This window comes from Diprion similis, chromosome 12, assembly GCF_021155765.1.
Source record: "Diprion similis isolate iyDipSimi1 chromosome 12, iyDipSimi1.1, whole genome shotgun sequence".
NCBI classification, from domain to species: domain Eukaryota; kingdom Metazoa; phylum Arthropoda; class Insecta; order Hymenoptera; family Diprionidae; genus Diprion; species Diprion similis.
The window spans coordinates 17,120,884-17,137,910 of NC_060116.1; the positions used below are offsets into that span (position 1 = coordinate 17,120,884).

Genomic DNA, 17,027 nt, shown 5'->3' on the forward strand with positions numbered 1-17,027 from the left:
TAATTACCGTCATAATTTAATATCTTCGATTAGAGATTTTTTCAACAATCTCCGTCTCCGCATTGCTGCTAGGTAGAAACTGCTAATTCTGAGATTAATTAATCGCCTTTTTTAATACAGATTTCAACGTGTTCCTTACTCGTAAAAATCGCCAATTACCTCACGATATCGTACAGTTAGACGTATAATTTCTCTTTCCTATCCATTTCCAACACGTTTTCCACAAGATATTATCAATTGTATGAAACATTTTTTCGATCTTTCACCGTACGTTTTATAAATATGCACGATGATTATCTTCGCATCGTCCTGTAATAGCATTAGTGCAAGAAGAGAAAAAGATTCCGATTTATCCCTTGCATTCATACATTTTTCGTATTAATCCCTCTCAAAGGCTGCGTTTTCCACCACATAAACCGTCGGAAATTTGAAAATTTCTCTCTAGCCGATGGTTCGCATAGCCAAGAGCCAAAGGTAGCTACGTCCCTGAGAGAATCTAAAGCGTGGCGCCATCTGTCAACCAAGTTGAGAACCTTCTCGCCGAAAAGTCATCGCTATGGCGTGAAAGAGTAATCAGTAAATACACATCCAGCAGTTTTGCGTAGGCAGAGCGATGGGCGCGTGGTTGATTTCCGGGTGTGTTCGTGACTTCCACGGTTAACAACCTTAGCTCGGCAGCAGGAAGAAGGATCAGATCTTCGAGGCGGCGGAGTCGCTCCGCGGCTCTTCCTCGCCCGGAAGGAGATAATCGGAGACACCTTGGAGTGCCCAGGAGAGGATGTCGACGACGGAGAATTGGTGGCGATGCTCGGTGTCGTCGTCGGAGCAACCGGACATCAGGGGCGACGCGACGTGGCTCAAGTTCCCGGCGACCAGCAGGAACAGATGCAGGCGCATCTTCCTCCCGCAGCAGGCGAGGATCATCGACAGGACGAACGTCCTCAACGACGAGGACTTTCCCAAGCTCGGTCAGAGGATCCAGAAGCGGAAGCTGACCGAGAGTCAGGCAGCCGGGGACGACGCGACATCCGAACTCGGACTCGGACTCCGGAACCTCGACATCAACGACGAGGAAAAGACCGGGAGGAAGTCGTCGAAAAGGCCCAGGAGTATCGACCTGATCTGCATCGACCTCAAGAAGGCTGTCGAGGTGAGTGAGATGAATGGTTTTGTTTTGTTTTGTTTTGTTTTGATATTTTTGTGGAGGGACTTGATTCAGTTTTATAAAATGACGAGAAATTTATAGTATTTATATATACATCGCACGGAAGTAGTCGCGTAGTTACCTTTGCATAAATCCGCAATTTGTTTTTACTTGTTATACCTGCCCGTGTGTGTGAGTGTGTGTGTAAGAAACTCGTATGCATAATTCTACTAGCGTTACAGACAAAACGTCAGGTAAATGTCGATAAGGAGTGGTCGTCGCGCGAGTCGCGAGTATCGAAACACAGTTGATGTCCAGCTGATTTAGAGAGAGCGGAATGGTCGGTGGGAGGTAATCGGTATCCGTTTCCACGAAAGCGTGATAGCTGCTGGCCAAAATCACCCGGATCACAGAATTCCCATTATTTTTAACGACCGAAAGATCTAGAGGAACGCTTTTCAAGCGTATTTAAGGTGGCTGAAAGTTCGGACAACCGACTTTTCATACCTACCATCACCATGTACCTTGTAACGATGAATAAACCATGATCCGAATGAATTTTCAGAGGCAAAGGAGTCTCTCCGAGTCCCAGACGAGCAGCTCGGCACCGGCCAAGTCGCAGCGGCTTAAGCTGAACCTGAGCCTGTCGATCCGAAACCCGTTGGATTCGGATCGGGTGGTGTCTTGCTGCAGACGGAAGCACCGAGGGTCGTCGCGGGTGGCGAGGATATCGAAACTGAAGGAGGTGATATTCAGGGAGCGGGAGTTAAAGCGGCAGGCGAACCTCGAACGGCGGAAGGGCTTCGACGCCGAGAAGATGGGGGCGATGGCGAGGGAGGTCAGCGAGATTGACTTCAACCGGCTCAAGATCAACGCGGAATCGGCTTCGACGAGAAACGTGCCGGGCATGAGGCTGGTCCTCTACGAACGCAGGGAGCCGCAATCCTTGGACGACCCGCCGGAATCCAGGGGGAGCGACGTCCCCGGGACATCCCTTATGGGGGAGAACTCGGCGATCCAGAGGGAGGACGACGCCGAAGCTTTGGCGGAAGTTAGCCCTCGGGACCGGGATCAGTCCATAGATCTCAACATCCTGACCAAGACGTCCTGTCTTAAAATATGCGACGAGACTGGAGAGATGGTCGAGGTGTTTGTCGGGTCGGACACGTCGCCTCCGACTCTGGAAAAAAATGTACCTGCGATACCGAAAGACCTCCTTGCAGAACCGAAGCATTCGACAAAGTTTCGCGAGTAAGTAAGACTGCGTGATCTTCTCGTTGAGATCAGCTGCGAAATTACGTTGACGGTGGATGGACGTGCGTCGAAAAAGCGACGGGTATTAAGTATTCGACTCATTGTCTGTAGTTTGTTGATCGTATATTTTTTTAAAGTGACAAGAGTCCGTGGTAAGCTACGCCGACACGTGAATATAGATAAACGACAGAGTGACGTGGCATATAATAAAAATTACGAATAAATCAAATCTATGAATAATTAATCATTCTTACGTCGTTTGTTATTCAGGTTTCCCCCCCTTGATTGACCGTAATAAAACGAAGTTCGTCGCGCCGTCTCTGGCTTGTTTAAATACTAATTTACGGAAGCCACTGGATGAGTGACATCATATTTATGGAGAGCAAATTACGCTAGGAATTTCGACTATAATATTCACATAGTTTATTTGTCTCGTCACATATCGTGGTCTTACTTTAGAGCTAAAATTTCGTATAAAATACCCGGCACGTTACGTGTTTCACACCTTCTACACATTCGATCGGTAAGATAACTTTGTCGTCGACAACACGCGATCCTAGGCGAGTCATCGCGTACGGTAATCGAGCCAAAATTCATGTTCTTACACATAAAGCTGGTAACGATGGCTGATTTTATCGTAAATTGTATGTCAATCAAACTTGCGTCAGTCAATTGAGACAGCAGGCTTCGTCGGAGTCATGATCCCTCGAATGAATTAATCGATATCGTCATATCGATGTCATAAAACTGACTACATACGTATATAATAAATTATACGTTGAAAAACGAGCCAAGCGAACCATCGGAATGCCGCTACGTACCAATGTACGTACTTGTAATTACCGCCGCGCCGCTTAATTGCCTCGTAATTATGATTTTACAACGGGGAATGAATGGCTGAGCGAGTTTATGGTATTCTGACGTCCCCTCGAACGATCCTTCAGGCACTCGTGTTATTCGTTCCCGACGTGTGTCGCGGCATCGCCTCCACGCTCGATTTGCTTCCAGCATTTGTCAATCGAGCCAGTAAATTCATCTCTCACGATAACACCCACGACCCTTTTTTATCTCTGCTGTCTCTAACCGCCTCCTCGTAATTAATCACACCGTAGGTCCGCGGAGGCCTCGATAACGCTGTAATCCAAAACGGGCAACAATTTTCGCAACTTTTTGACACAGGGTATCGGATATAATAATAACAATAAATCTGACCAACACGTTTGTGACAACTCGGCGAGTAATATTGCACGAGAGTGTAAATAAAAGGGGCCGCACGAAGTGAGGGAAAATATTATCCTGTGGCACATTGGACTTGTTTGTCGAATTGGATTATTGTCTTCCATTTCAATTTGTCATTCTCTGTTTGTCCCAATCAGTCCCCTACCAAACAGTTGTACACTCTCGGAGAAAATATTGATCATTTCCCTGTAGCTGGCGCCTTTGTGTCCACACTTTCTTTGCATCTAAGCGAATTTCTTTGTGCGAAATTATTACAGAAAGTAAAATATGCTTCCGTCCAAGAAACCATGAGCAAAAGTTACCCTTCGCATATTTCTCCCCTCAGATACTGCACGAACAATTTGACACCGGGGCTGAACACGTCGACGGAATACTTTCTGGCCGAGGTTTACCGTCTCCAACGACGAATGTACGAGAAGGACGAGGTCAAGGGTCGTTCGAAGCGAAGGTTCTTCTCCGGGTTTAAGCAGGTCCTCAAGTACGTCAAGTCGAAGAAGATTAAATTCGTCGTCATCGCCCCGGACCTAGAGGGCATCCATGGCTACCCAGGTGGGTGAGGTACTTCTATTTCTACAGATTTATTGCGGAATTTTTACTATCTCAACGTAAATCTCCTTCACGCAGGTGGCCTCCACGAACTCGTGGCAAAACTTATTACCGCTTGCAAATTGCACGAGGTAGTTTTCTGCTTCGCCCTCAACAAACGGAAGCTCGACTACTACACCCACAGAAAAGGCAGTGTCTGCAGCTGCGTCGGTGTCACCAACTACTCTGGACTCGAGGTTTGTCCCCATCATTTTTCCCCAAACTTACGTTCCTTTTGATATTTTTTTTCGTTTTTGAGGTACAGAGATTTTTTGGTGAACCGTTGATGTCTTCTTTTCAACAGAACTCATTCAAAAACCCATACTCATTCTACTTTTCGTTGAAATATTTTGCATTCATTCGTCTTTCAAATCGTCAGCTTTACGCAGTGCTTTCAATACAGTTTTTCCCTATCTCCGTGATTTTTAGAGACGTTATCTGATCTGGATTATCCAAATCCACCGACGAATGGGTGTTTCAAACATTTATCTTCGTTCCTCTTCGACTCTCGTTTATTCAGGAAATTTTCGAGAACGTGCTCACGGAATTGGTACATGCGAGGAATTCCTACGGGAAAGCAAATGTCCCCGGAGATCAAGGGGAGTCTTTGAATCCAGAGAAGAATGACTGCGAGTACATGATTCTATCGGCGAGAATCAATCTTCTCGTCAAAACTTTGGCCGTTGCGACCTGAAGATGGAATTAATGTCCGAAATCGTGGCAGTTCAAACCCTCGCCGTCGACTTATTTGCAACTGAAAGACGACGATGGCGCATGATTTTCCCTTCTGAACAGCCTGAATTCAAACGAGTATTACTTGTGCTTATTATATCGACATCTAATTGCGGTGATAAAGATCACATGTACTAATGTTACTCATGATCCGAGGGTTGCGTAGGCCTCTTAGTACGAAACACAGATCTGGCATGCATGCGCCAGTACTTTTCGTAGAAGATTTGTTTATTTTTCATTGCATGAACCGTATAAATTTTATCTTCAATTGGAAACGAGGACAGAGAGAAGGATAATGGATATTCTTGATAATATTGTTTGTAAAACATTGACAATGTATGGTACTATCTAGGTATAACGAAACAAAGATATTTGTATGTTGCGGGGGACGAAGTTGGAAATCAGTTGTTAATTGTATACCTCTTTTTATTACACGTATACATATTGTGACGCGGATTTTCACTGCACCTGACCAACCTGGAGAAGTTGAGCCAAGTGCTTTCCTGGTGTACAATAATTTGACGGAAAATGAATCTTACAAAAGCGCAGAGAGGGGAGGGGTGTTTTGAGAGAGAGAAATGACATTTGCATATATTTTGTATAGAAGAATTGATACAAGTAAGAAAATATACGAGTGAATATGAATTTCTGAATTAAATTCGCTCTTCGTGAATCAAAACAAATCAAAATTTCAGAAGTAACAATCATAAAAGAAAAAAAAAAATCAATCGTTAACTTAAATACTTCTAAAATCTACAGAGCCGTGTAGCTTGCAAATAATTTAAATTAGAAAACAAAATGAGATAATAAAAAAAAAAAAAAAACTGAATAATCTTGCTCGAACGGATAAATTGACTCGATCTACAAAACTACTGATTCTATCCTGAAATATTCAAATAATCAAAACTGCTTTGATTCTTTCACGTGGAACTCAAGCTACGGCCATCAAGACGGAGATCAGTAAACGTTTAACCTCTTGGAGCACTTTTCTGTATTCCAAAGTCCAAAATAGCCAACGGTTAAAGTTTGTTCGCGAGTTTGTTCGTCCTGGCGCTCTTTTGTACTCTTCAATAATTAACATCGCGATTTTCCTAATTCTGGGTTCTCCCCAGAGTTCAGAAAACCGCTTTTAACGAGCATTAAAAATGCCACGTTATAATACGTACACGTGTACGGTACAGTTTGTACAGTTTCTGTTATACCTGTTTTGTATTTTTTTTCCATGATATCAAAATACATCGACTCGAATTTGCTCCGAGACTCGTGAACTTTTACTTTTCGTAGACAGATGTGAGTGAACCTGGCTTAATTCCTCGGGTGAAAATTTTCACTTCTTCTTATAACGCAGGTGGATAAAAAAATTTAAGCTCCGGATAACATCAGTGTGGTTTCTTATCAGGTAGTTTACTCAATGAGTTCTACCTTTTAGGGTCCTTCTACAGCAAAAAAATTCCGACATCCTATGAATAGAGCAAATTGCAAAAAAGTTATTATTCAATTTTGAAATTATCTTTGAAGGAATAAAATTACGGTAAACATGTTGTAATTTTACGGTCGTAAAGCTCGAATGATGAAGATAAAGATCACTGCAATCATTGAAAGAACAATCGCATTATTATGAAATTATCAAACAAGTTTTATCGATCAAGAGAATTTGTTCATTTTACTGTTTCTTCTGATCCAGAGCTTCGACTCAAGACTGTCAAAGACGGTTACTCTAATGACTTTCATATGTGTTACGAGATTCCGTGTTAAACCCCTCCTTAGAATCCCAGGACCACCTACTCGCCGAGTAGTATTCACAAAAATTTTCCCAGAAGTAACCTTTTTCTAATTTTCCCGCCAAAATCCAGAGAAAAATTAAAGAAAAAATCGGAACGCAATTCCCGTGCGCCTGGAGTATCTACACAAGCGGCGCAGTGGTGTAACGCAGGTTGCCGGAGCAACGGCGTAGCAGATTAAAAAAGCGGCCAATACCGATATCGAGAGGCAGCGTGAGTCGGTTTTCACCGTTGTCCGACGAACAGACACAGACGCGCAGCCTAGCGATCGCACGATCGGTACTCGAGAGCCCGAGGCGGACGGGATTTCGTGGCGTCTCGTTGATTTCAGTCAGCCCGAGTCAGTCGGCCACCGCGTACCGAGCGAGAAGTATCGCAGCCGACGCCGTCCGTCCCCTTCTCGCTGCTCTTCCGCTCGGCGATCGCTTTGTGACATCGTTTTGACGTTTGACGCCGGCGATCAGCATCCGATTCCCTGCAATTCCCTCGCTCAATTTTACTGTTTGTTTATACACCTATCAAGATACTTTTGCCGCCACATTAATACCGCGTTGCCTGTTCGTTCGCGCTGTGATTGATTTCTGTGCACCACGACTGTGATTTCAAGGATACACGGTGATCGCTTTGCCTGACTGCCTGCCTGCCTGCCTGCCTGCCTGCCTCATCGTCGCTACGTCGATTCCTGATCGTCGGATCGGTGCTGATCACATCCGACCACACAGTGTTCAAGGTAAGCTTGCTCCTCTTGTTTACTGTCCGCCCTTCGCTCCCACGATCTTAAAGTTACTCGCCGACTTGTCCTTGCAGTTGTCGTTTCGTCGCTAACAATAAGTATTTCCAGCTACGAACCGGAATCGTACTGAGTTCGATTGCTTTGTAAAACTAAAGTTTGCGATAAGGATTCGCGATCACGAAGACCCGGTAAACAATTGGATAATAAGAATCGTATGTTTTGGACCTAATTAGATACCAATGGATTATGATACTGGATATGACCGTGTGTTTGTTTACTCGAAAGTTACGACGGCTGTTGTTAATTTCACATACAACACCCACACCCATATTCTCGTAACCAAGAGGAGGAGAACTGCCGCGATAACAGTTACACCTATACAACGGATTCGCAGTAAAATCATTACCAAATAGAATTATTGTTTATCTTGTACTAAACACGTCGAGTTTCGTCTCTTACAATAAATTAGCGCTCGCAACGAAGACCGGCGAGAGGCTTATTGTTATCTTGCGGTCACCACCGCGTGCTGTGACGTTTACTCCAATTACGCGGAACAACGTTGCGTGATCCGCACCCGACTCGATTTCTACTAATTTTCTTTCCAACGGTTGCCTTGGTGCTGAAATCGGCACCGTTTAATCTGGAATCCAGCTACGCCGACCGGATTGTAAGTAAATGCGAACACCCACCCACCTCTTGGATTCCACATGCAGGCACCACTTCTCTTTCTCACGCGGTCAACGTAACACTCGTTTGCATATTTTATCGCCTCTCGTTCAACGCTCGACGTACACGGTAAAACGATTAACTTCCGTCTACCTGCCAAGCTTCAGGATCATCATTGCTTCTCATGTCCTATGCATATGAATTTATTTTAAAGCGTATTATGCCGTCGTATCTTTTTGTCTGGGATACTTCCTTCGGAGGAAATGATCCCAACGGCAAAATCGGCTTTGGTCCAACTGTAACGTAAGGCAGAAAAAAGGGTCCCTTAGTCCCTGAAAGAGTCCCTGGGGTGGAACACAGCGGAAGAAATGGTCGAGTGGACTATTGCAATCTGAAATTGACCGCTGCCAAGGTTTCGGATTTGTTTAGGTTTTTCTCCGGTTGACCGTTTCCATATATCATCCGGCGGAATGCTCTGCGGGTCTCATGGAATAACAAGGCATAACGTGGCTAAATAACGCGATTGCAATGCGCAGTATAAGCTAAACTGCCGAACGCGTCTCACGTCAGTCGGTTAACCTTCGTCTGGACAACGGAATGCGTGTACATTTCCTAAGTAAGTGGATTATAAGCGGGTACCCTCATACCTGTAAAATGCTAGGGGCTTTTGTTGTGTCTAAAGAAACTAGCCTTCCTTGCGAAAAAAATATGGAAATGGAAATGCTGCTGCAGGCGAACATGAAATTTAACTGGGGAGAAATAAACACCGACATATTGAAGAGATAAATTGTCAAAGTGATTGGCAGAGGTTGTCACAGCGATTGTTATCGTGATTTCCATATACAGACCGTTCTGATTGTGAGTGGTTGGGGATTTCTAAGACAGGATGTTTCGGATTACTTCCTACGTTCACGGGGATTCCGAATGTAAATCTTTCCGAAACGAGATACAAGGGGTCGTTTTCCAGTCGACGGTGATGACTAATGCAACTGTTGGACATATTTGGGTATAATGCCGGTGTCTCTGTTCGGAACTTGCTAACGAAGAACAAGAAAAAACCCGAGAATATACTTAATTGGAATCCATGCACAGTACCGTTCCTCTCATCTTTTGATGTAGTCAAGATATTCTGGAAGTGCAGTGAAAGCACGGCACACCTACATATGTATAACCAAAAAGCAAGCAGTTATACTGTCTCGAAAGTAGAGAGATGGATACCTACTTGTTGTTTATACATTGTGTAGATCATACAGAATTCTTGATACGAATTAATTTCGCTTGACAAACCTGTTTGATGTATATATACGCCATCCGAAGAGTCAAAATACGAAACTGTGTAACAAACAAAGCTGTTAAAAAATTTGGTCCGAGATACATACATATATATATATAATATATATGCCTCAATGCCTACGTGCATGCATACCGATTTACATACATCTGCGGCGGCAGATCCAGATGATAATAATTATGTATCAATCGTGTAAATCGGTTCGCCTTTTACACCCATTGCATACATGCGTAAGTATGAATACGTATTCGCGAATATAACGGGGTTTTCGCGAACAGAAACGACTCCTCCCTGTTGGCTCGAGGAGGGGGAGGAGGAGGATCTCCGGCAACCTAGCTGTAAACGCGTTTTCATGGCCGCGGGGATCAGGATTCGAATTTATTCACCGACGACACGTTCGAGTATCGCAAGGCGGTGCCTGCAATATCAGGATCAATTATAATTAACTGTTGTAATCGACTATACAGTCGACTCGACCGATGAAGCTTGTGAAAATTTCCGGATCATGCAAGAAGGGGATCGTCTTCCGCTTGTGTTTGTAAGGCCCAAAATTCGATCCGCTGATTTTGATGCACTATAGTATCTACGTGAGGTCGAAATACGTAATTGCAGCCTGCGAACGTGCATTACTTGCCGTGCCGCAATCTTTTCTTCTAATGCCAAGGCGAGGCTCTCACTCGACGTGGTTGCTCAATCGCGGAACGATTGCGTTGCACTTTCGATGAAACTAATCTCCGCGATATTCTAGCGCCTAGAGATTCTCCGTTTAACTAATAACGCGGACAATTGGAATTGTCGGAAAATCGGAACCGAGAGAATAGTGCGCAAGTAAACGGTGCGGGAGAATAGGGGAAAATCGGATTCGGATGTCCTTCTCATTTTTCTGTCTTGTTTGATAAATAAAACGGGTACATCCGTAATTGGGATCGCTCGAACGAAAGTTGACCTATAAAAAATTGTCTAAACGACGATATTTTCTTTTTTCTTTTTACAAGGATCATTTTCGTACACATATTCATCCGCATAAGAGCGTGCAGTTATTTATTGCGATTATATATATACAGAACTGGCACAAAATTAAGAAAAAATAAAACGTGGTTTCTCTGACACGCGGGATCGATAGAATAAAATTTCAATAAACTTATACTATATATAGTATCTACATATCAAACATACCATATCCTAGTGAATAAACTCTTCCTAAGTGAACGTTTTTGGAGTTTACCAATCCATTCGTATTATGACCGAAGCTCGCAGGGCCCGAAATGGAAAATTCGCACGGCATCGCGTGTGCCCGCCGCAGCAACAGGTAATAATTAATTAATTAACGGTTGCAAAAATTACTCGGCGCTCGTTTGTTCATTTATTAATTATATTATTTATAACTGAAATTCGAAGAACGACATTAACGCGAATAGAGTGAACTGAGGCCCTGATTCGGGCCTCGGAGGGCACTCAAAGGTCCTGGGAACTAGAAAGCAATTCCTCCTTCCGTGCCGCTGCGCATTGCTTTTATCATCGCTGCACAGCTAGTAGCTGCTGCTGCTGCTGCTGCTGCTGCAGCACTCTCTGCATTATATTATATGCAGCGCAGCAGTGCATAACATGGGAATTGCGAATTGTTTTGTTATCAGAACTAAGAAGAGAAGGTCACCATAAAAGTTTTTTTCACTTTTTTTGACAGAATTCACCGTCCAATTTCGAGCACAGATGTTTAATTTTGAAATCATTTAACGACTGTGCTGTATCAAAGATATGCGAATGATCATACATTATCGATTATCGACAAATATATTGATATCACTTGTTGTGCTTTCTACTCGTGTTACTCTATACGGATAAACAATCGTTTTTATTCACACACCTGCAGCTTCGATTTGTTGTAAGGATATCCCACTTGACCTAAAGCAAACACGTTTTAATCAATGATCGATACCTGTTCGTGGATTAATCGTATCGATCGTTTAATTTTATTTCAGGCATCCCGCTCGATCTTGTCAATTTTGAAACTGAAACCCTTCGCAGAATCCCAACTTAATTTAATTTCCAGACTTGGTCGACAGTCTTTTCGTCCCACAAAATTGTCGCAAATCAATCGACTCGACATGTATAAATTTTTTGATAATGATCGATGTTGATTCTTTTATCTACATACACGTATTTGAAAATACGCAGTAAGTACGGCCACATGACGCAGAGCGGTTGTTGTTGTTTCCGTTGGAGAAAAAGATTATTCGTTTCATCGGTAAAGCATTGCACCAAACTGCGGTTTATACATGAATAAGGGCAAAAAGAAAATAACTGAAGCCTGATTATTACGCTTCGCATTGAAAAGTGGATTCATTTTACAGAAGGCAAAGTGCACTGCAGAAGAGGAGAAGAAAGATGGAAACTGATACCGTATTACAAATTAATATACCGCTGCACACGCACGTTTTGCACTTATTATATTACGATTATACGTCGTACGTGTGTTTCGTATCGTGACGAATACTTTTGTCTTCACTTTTCCTCATTATTATACCATATATTATACATACTATATACTGCATGGTGATATACGTTGTCATAATAGTATCGGAGTAGGATCTTGCGTCCGTTAAATACACACATGCATAAATCATGTAGACACACGTGTCTGCACTGTGCAGTTATATGGCATAGATTCGCCAAGATTACACGCGTTTTTACACAGTTTCTATTTCTCTTTCTGATATAGGTATGATTATCATCGTACGCGTCAAGCTCGTATGTGTGGCCTGCCGTGTGGAATATTATTTAATCTTAACGATCTGCCAATTAAGAAGTGAAAACTAACCGATCCGCTGCGCCGCACAAGGCAGATGATGATGACTGGAGGTGCGTTGTATCGGTGTTGGGAGGCAGGCAGGAAAAGAGGCCTAGATTCGTACCGCCTGGTAGAGATTTCCAGCCGGAAGTTGATTACTAAGAAATCGTTATAGATTATACACTGCAGCGTTACAGGATTTGTAAATACTTTTCTATTTCCCGCACGAATATAGCACGCCATAATTCAATATACTCACTCAATGATCAATTTCCTTCACTTCAATTATCATCTCTCCGAGGGTTGCTCACACATTTGCGCAATTTATTACGAACATCACTCGAGGCATATACAAAGGTTTTGTTCGTACACGCGTTATTTTTGTTATATCTATGTCGACTAAACGCTCGCGTGATATACACGTTCATATACAGGTATCCAGGAATCACTGGGTACATTGACTTCCGGTGAAAGACGTCGGGAGTCTCTGTCGTCCTCTCATGCCTTCGTCTGCCTGCTTCTATGCATGTTTATAATACATACGTAGCCAGAGAAAAAGGGAATTACGGTCAAGAGGGTAGACGATTATGATATACTTTATACACACACCGCAGGAAATCGCAAGAGTACTATTACAGGCATGCTATAACCAAACGTGTATTTCCTTATTCAGTGTCAGATGCGAAGAACGGAAAAAAATAAGATGAAAATATTGATTTTCGACAGCGTTAATATCGAGTGAAAACTTGACCAACACACGCGTGTCTAAGGTGCATAGTTTGTTTTATTACCACGTGGCTGTACAACACACGTGTTGGGAATTAATGACGGTTCCCAAATGAAAGAACGAAGGAACCAAGGAACGAAAGAGAGAAGGCGATAGTGCGAGTCCAACCGGTTTCATCTCCCACTCCGGCCTTCTAGGCGACAAACGCGTATACATATATAGGTATAAAGTGCCTAGTAGGACGTAGGTATACGACCTGGTACACAAGAGAGGCTGCGTGCTGGAGGCTTGTCATCTCCGTTGACATTGAGCAATCTTTTCTATCTTTGTTATTTTCTTTTCTACTTGTCCGTTAAAATTTTTTCATCCTTGTTTCACATAGCATACATCGTCGGCTTATTACAGTCGTTGCGTTGTTAGATGTTACAGTTTAACGGTACACCAATACGTCATCTATCACTCGATTTTATGCCGCGTGAGTCTTGGCGTAAATTATTACCGAAAAAAGTTGCATTATAGGATAAAATATTCGAGATGAAAAAGCTCCTCATTATCTATACTACGTATAAGAGAGAATTGAAACAAGTATAAATAATACTGTATACACAAAAACTTTGTGGTGAAGAATCGTCGTGAGAAGAGAAATGAAATTACATGCAGCTGCAGGCTCGTGTTTTAGTATGTGCCTAGGTTACCTCTTTTATCCTGGAATTTATGCAGCTAGCTCGACTCTATCTGCAGCCAGAAGACACGGGGTGGCTGGCGATGATGATAAAGTGAAATATCTGTCTACCTTATATACATATACATATATAGGCATGCATGTGTGATTATATGGGCACATCGACGTTGAGAAATTCGAGCTTTTTGGGCGTCTACTCCAGGGATTTATAACGTGTATAATTCCTTATACCTTCTCTTCCGCCTCGAGTCTGCACCACGTATTATAGATATACCTACATGTCTACACACGCACACACACGTATATATATATATTTAAATATATAGTATATATATTTAAGTGGGTGGCGTACAACTGCCTTTCTAAACCGGACGAATAGGACCCCCCGAGAAGGTGAAGGTGCGTAGCGCGGTGAATGCGATTATTATTATTATTATTATTTTTTATTTTTTTTTTTGTGTATGAAAGACTGGAATTGAACACTCGGGTTAAATCGAGCGACAATACAAAGCTCTGTCGAAGGAAAAGCGTTGCAGGATACGAAAGTTATTGAAGCAATAAATAAGGAAAACCGAGTCCTTTTCAACTTGGAATTAATTTGCAAAAAGTCATCGAGTCGAACGAATGAAAAGAATGAATTCGGAATTTAAAAATATACGCCTACAGGGTAAAAATACATTTAACTGCAGGGAGAGGGAAAAAGAAAAATGACTCGGGCGGTGAAAAGACGAGAGAGTAGACAAAAAAGAAACAGAAATAAGAGGAAAGGAAAAAGAGAAAGTGCAGCGGAGGGATCAGAAGGGAAGAAGACTTAGACTCCGGCCTTCGCCCTGTGATGGCACGTATATATAGTTATACAAGGCATACATATAGGTATATTAGGTATATTTAGACGACGAGGAATTTTTGGTGATTCATTCATATATGTGTACAATTGTACATATATACATATATATGCTTAGTGCATTGCTTAGTATACCTGGAATACCCATGCATATATGTATGTAATATTATATACGTACGCATTAAATCCATTTACATACGCCCCAATATCTATGGGGTACGCACATAGTCTCAACCGGAAGTCGTGGAATGTAGTCTGGACTAAAATAGTCCTGTTGGTGCTTAATGCACGCGAGGAGTGGGTCGCCTGTTGGTGTCGGAATAGACTAGACTGCATTGAACCCCAAAAAGTAGTCGCCGCCTCCTTTTTTTCGGGCTCGAAAAACAAGACGAGACGAAGAAGAGGGTGCGAATGAGACCCTTCGGTTCGAATTAGACTCGCAGCGTTATAAGCGTGTACATATATATACATATATGTATACGTCCTCCTTACGGCTTAATTATCGAAGCTGCAGTGCAGTGCGTTTAACTGCAATAATGCGATTAACCATTTAATTTAGATTATGCATAAGTACTTGAGATGCAAGGATCTTCAGGTCTTCTAATTTTCAAAAAATTGATCCTTGCACCTCGTCGGAGGACTGCGGCTCGGACTTACCGCATCTGGCAGAGTTTAATCGATAATCCAATAATATATATATATATATATATATATATATATATATATATATATATTGTATACGTATATGTATACATATATACACTGACAATTCCGAGAAATCATCATTGGAGCCGCGTGCAGCATCTGAGGTTCCTAACCGTTCGCGATGATCCGTTATTGCGCGAGATGTTCTTGAAGCGCATTTCTCCTCTGGTGCACGCATACCTGCTTGTGCAACCTTTATGCATTGATACCGCAAGCTATTTTCACCGACGATGAATTCTCTCTGTCTGTCTCTGTCTCTCTTTCCCCCTCTCGCATACAAGTAATCTCCTTCACTCCTCGAACCTACCTTTATACATTTATGTATACCTAACTGCAAAATTCCTCGGAGGTAGCAGGCCGCGTGATTTGGCACTCTTACAGAGCTTATCGCTCAGGTAGCGTATAGCTATTTGAGACATTCGTTTAATCAAACAATTGAGAGCTACATTTTTCAGATCTTTGATTAGACAAATGTCTGTCTATTTTTTTCTCAAACATTATTACATACACTTCGAATGCTGATCGAGTATGTCAAAATTTGACGCTTAATAGATACGGATGCCGAGTGATGGGAATTAGGAAATTGCACAATATAGACAAACAGACAAACCTATCGGTGATCGGTCAGCGTGGCGATTGTGCCTACTTACATACAATAACACGACTGTCCTGTCGTTCCGGTAAAAATTGTGCAAATTACGAAATGGACCTTGAATATGATACAGTAGTTGTGCTGGGATGGCGGCGGTAAAAAATAACGAGAAACGAGGTGTAACATGAAGCACTTATTACACGTGTTATAGTCGCTATATTTTGCAACGTGCCTATCTGATGATACATGATATGTGATTGGTAGTTGAAAATCATCTGTAACGATTACCTTACCTTGACACAAGATAAAAAAATTTAACATATTTTATCCACAATACCCAAGCATCATCATCAATCACTCAAGTACAGGTATATATATGTAGTATTTAATGAACGAAGAGAATTTATAATAAATCGTCGTGTTGCGCACCTTGCAATTAATCCTGTTTTGCGAATGGTTGGCAGGTTGTAGTGACTCTACATATTATCCATACGTTGTGACCAGAGTTGTTACACCTTCCTAAAAACGTGCCTGCCTATTCACTCGTACGTAGATACCTCAGGTGCATTGAATGAAGTCGTCGGCATGACCGTGGCTGTGCGGACTCTGCGATGAATTGGCGTTAACTATGTAATTACGGATACAGGCTATAACCGCGTATCCACCCCGGGGCCAACATATACCTATGATTATAAATAAAGACCACGGGAAACGGAAATCTGTTATTATCGATCACGGCGTGCGATCCCTCCGCTTTAATGATTTTCTCTCTTTCTTTTAAACTACTGCCAACGAATTGTACGTATGTATTTGAAATTTTTTTATAGAAGATGTAGGTTTTAAGTCTTTTCCGATAAGTTCAATTATTATTTAGTGCACGTATTTATCTATAAGTTTATACTTATCGCTACATATTTACTAATGTATAATACTATAGACTATATTGAACGTACGGTACCATTCGTCTGCCTAGCTGTCTGTCTGTTCACGTATCTATCAAGCGGCGAGGCATAAGGCCGCTGCCTGTCACACCGGAGGAATTTTTGATTGTTCTTTCCTTTCCGAGTTGGCAAGTGCGCAAGTATATAACGTCATTGCGATAGAGACAAGCTGGCAGGATGACGACGACGGCAACGACGACGAGGAACGTGAAGGTATGTAGCGGAACTTTGCCCCGTACGTGATCCCTCCACACGGAAGAAGAAGTAGAAGAAGAAGAAGAAGGAAGAAAAAGAAATCGAGGGAGAAGATAGATAAGATGAAG

General features: G+C 42.4%; 2 protein-coding genes and 1 long non-coding RNA gene across 5 annotated transcripts in view; 2 read left to right on the top strand and 1 right to left on the bottom strand.

Annotated features, from left to right (window-relative positions):
• Nucleotides 1–559: 559 nt before the first annotated feature.
• LOC124413707 (selenocysteine insertion sequence-binding protein 2) lies at nucleotides 560–16,604 on the top strand. 2 transcript variants are annotated; one of them, XR_006929894.1, is made up of 6 exons: nucleotides 560–1,150; nucleotides 1,710–2,395; nucleotides 3,963–4,186; nucleotides 4,262–4,419; nucleotides 4,743–5,169; nucleotides 16,594–16,604. XR_006929894.1 is itself a non-coding variant. In XM_046894470.1 (5 exons), the coding sequence occupies exons 1-5, from the start codon at nucleotides 779–781 to the stop codon at nucleotides 4,914–4,916; spliced, it is 1,614 nt and encodes a 537-aa protein (XP_046750426.1). In that variant the 5' UTR covers nucleotides 560–778; the 3' UTR covers nucleotides 4,917–5,402. The 2 variants fall into 2 exon arrangements, 1 of the variants encoding a protein (XP_046750426.1); XM_046894470.1 differs by lacking the exon at nucleotides 16,594–16,604 and having other exon boundaries at nucleotides 4,743–5,402.
• LOC124413708 lies at nucleotides 7,246–7,533 on the bottom strand. The gene is made up of 2 exons (XR_006929895.1): nucleotides 7,410–7,533; nucleotides 7,246–7,375 (listed from the first exon to the last, which is right to left on the bottom strand). It is a non-coding gene; the product is annotated as an uncharacterized LOC124413708 (long non-coding RNA).
• LOC124413706 overlaps nucleotides 7,415–17,027 on the top strand; it is a 37,361-nt gene continuing 27,748 nt past the window's right edge. For both annotated transcript variants that reach the window (XM_046894468.1, XM_046894469.1), the window contains exon 1: nucleotides 7,415–7,465. The gene's annotated coding sequence lies outside the window, so the exon portion shown is untranslated. The remainder of the gene's footprint in view (nucleotides 7,466–17,027) is intronic.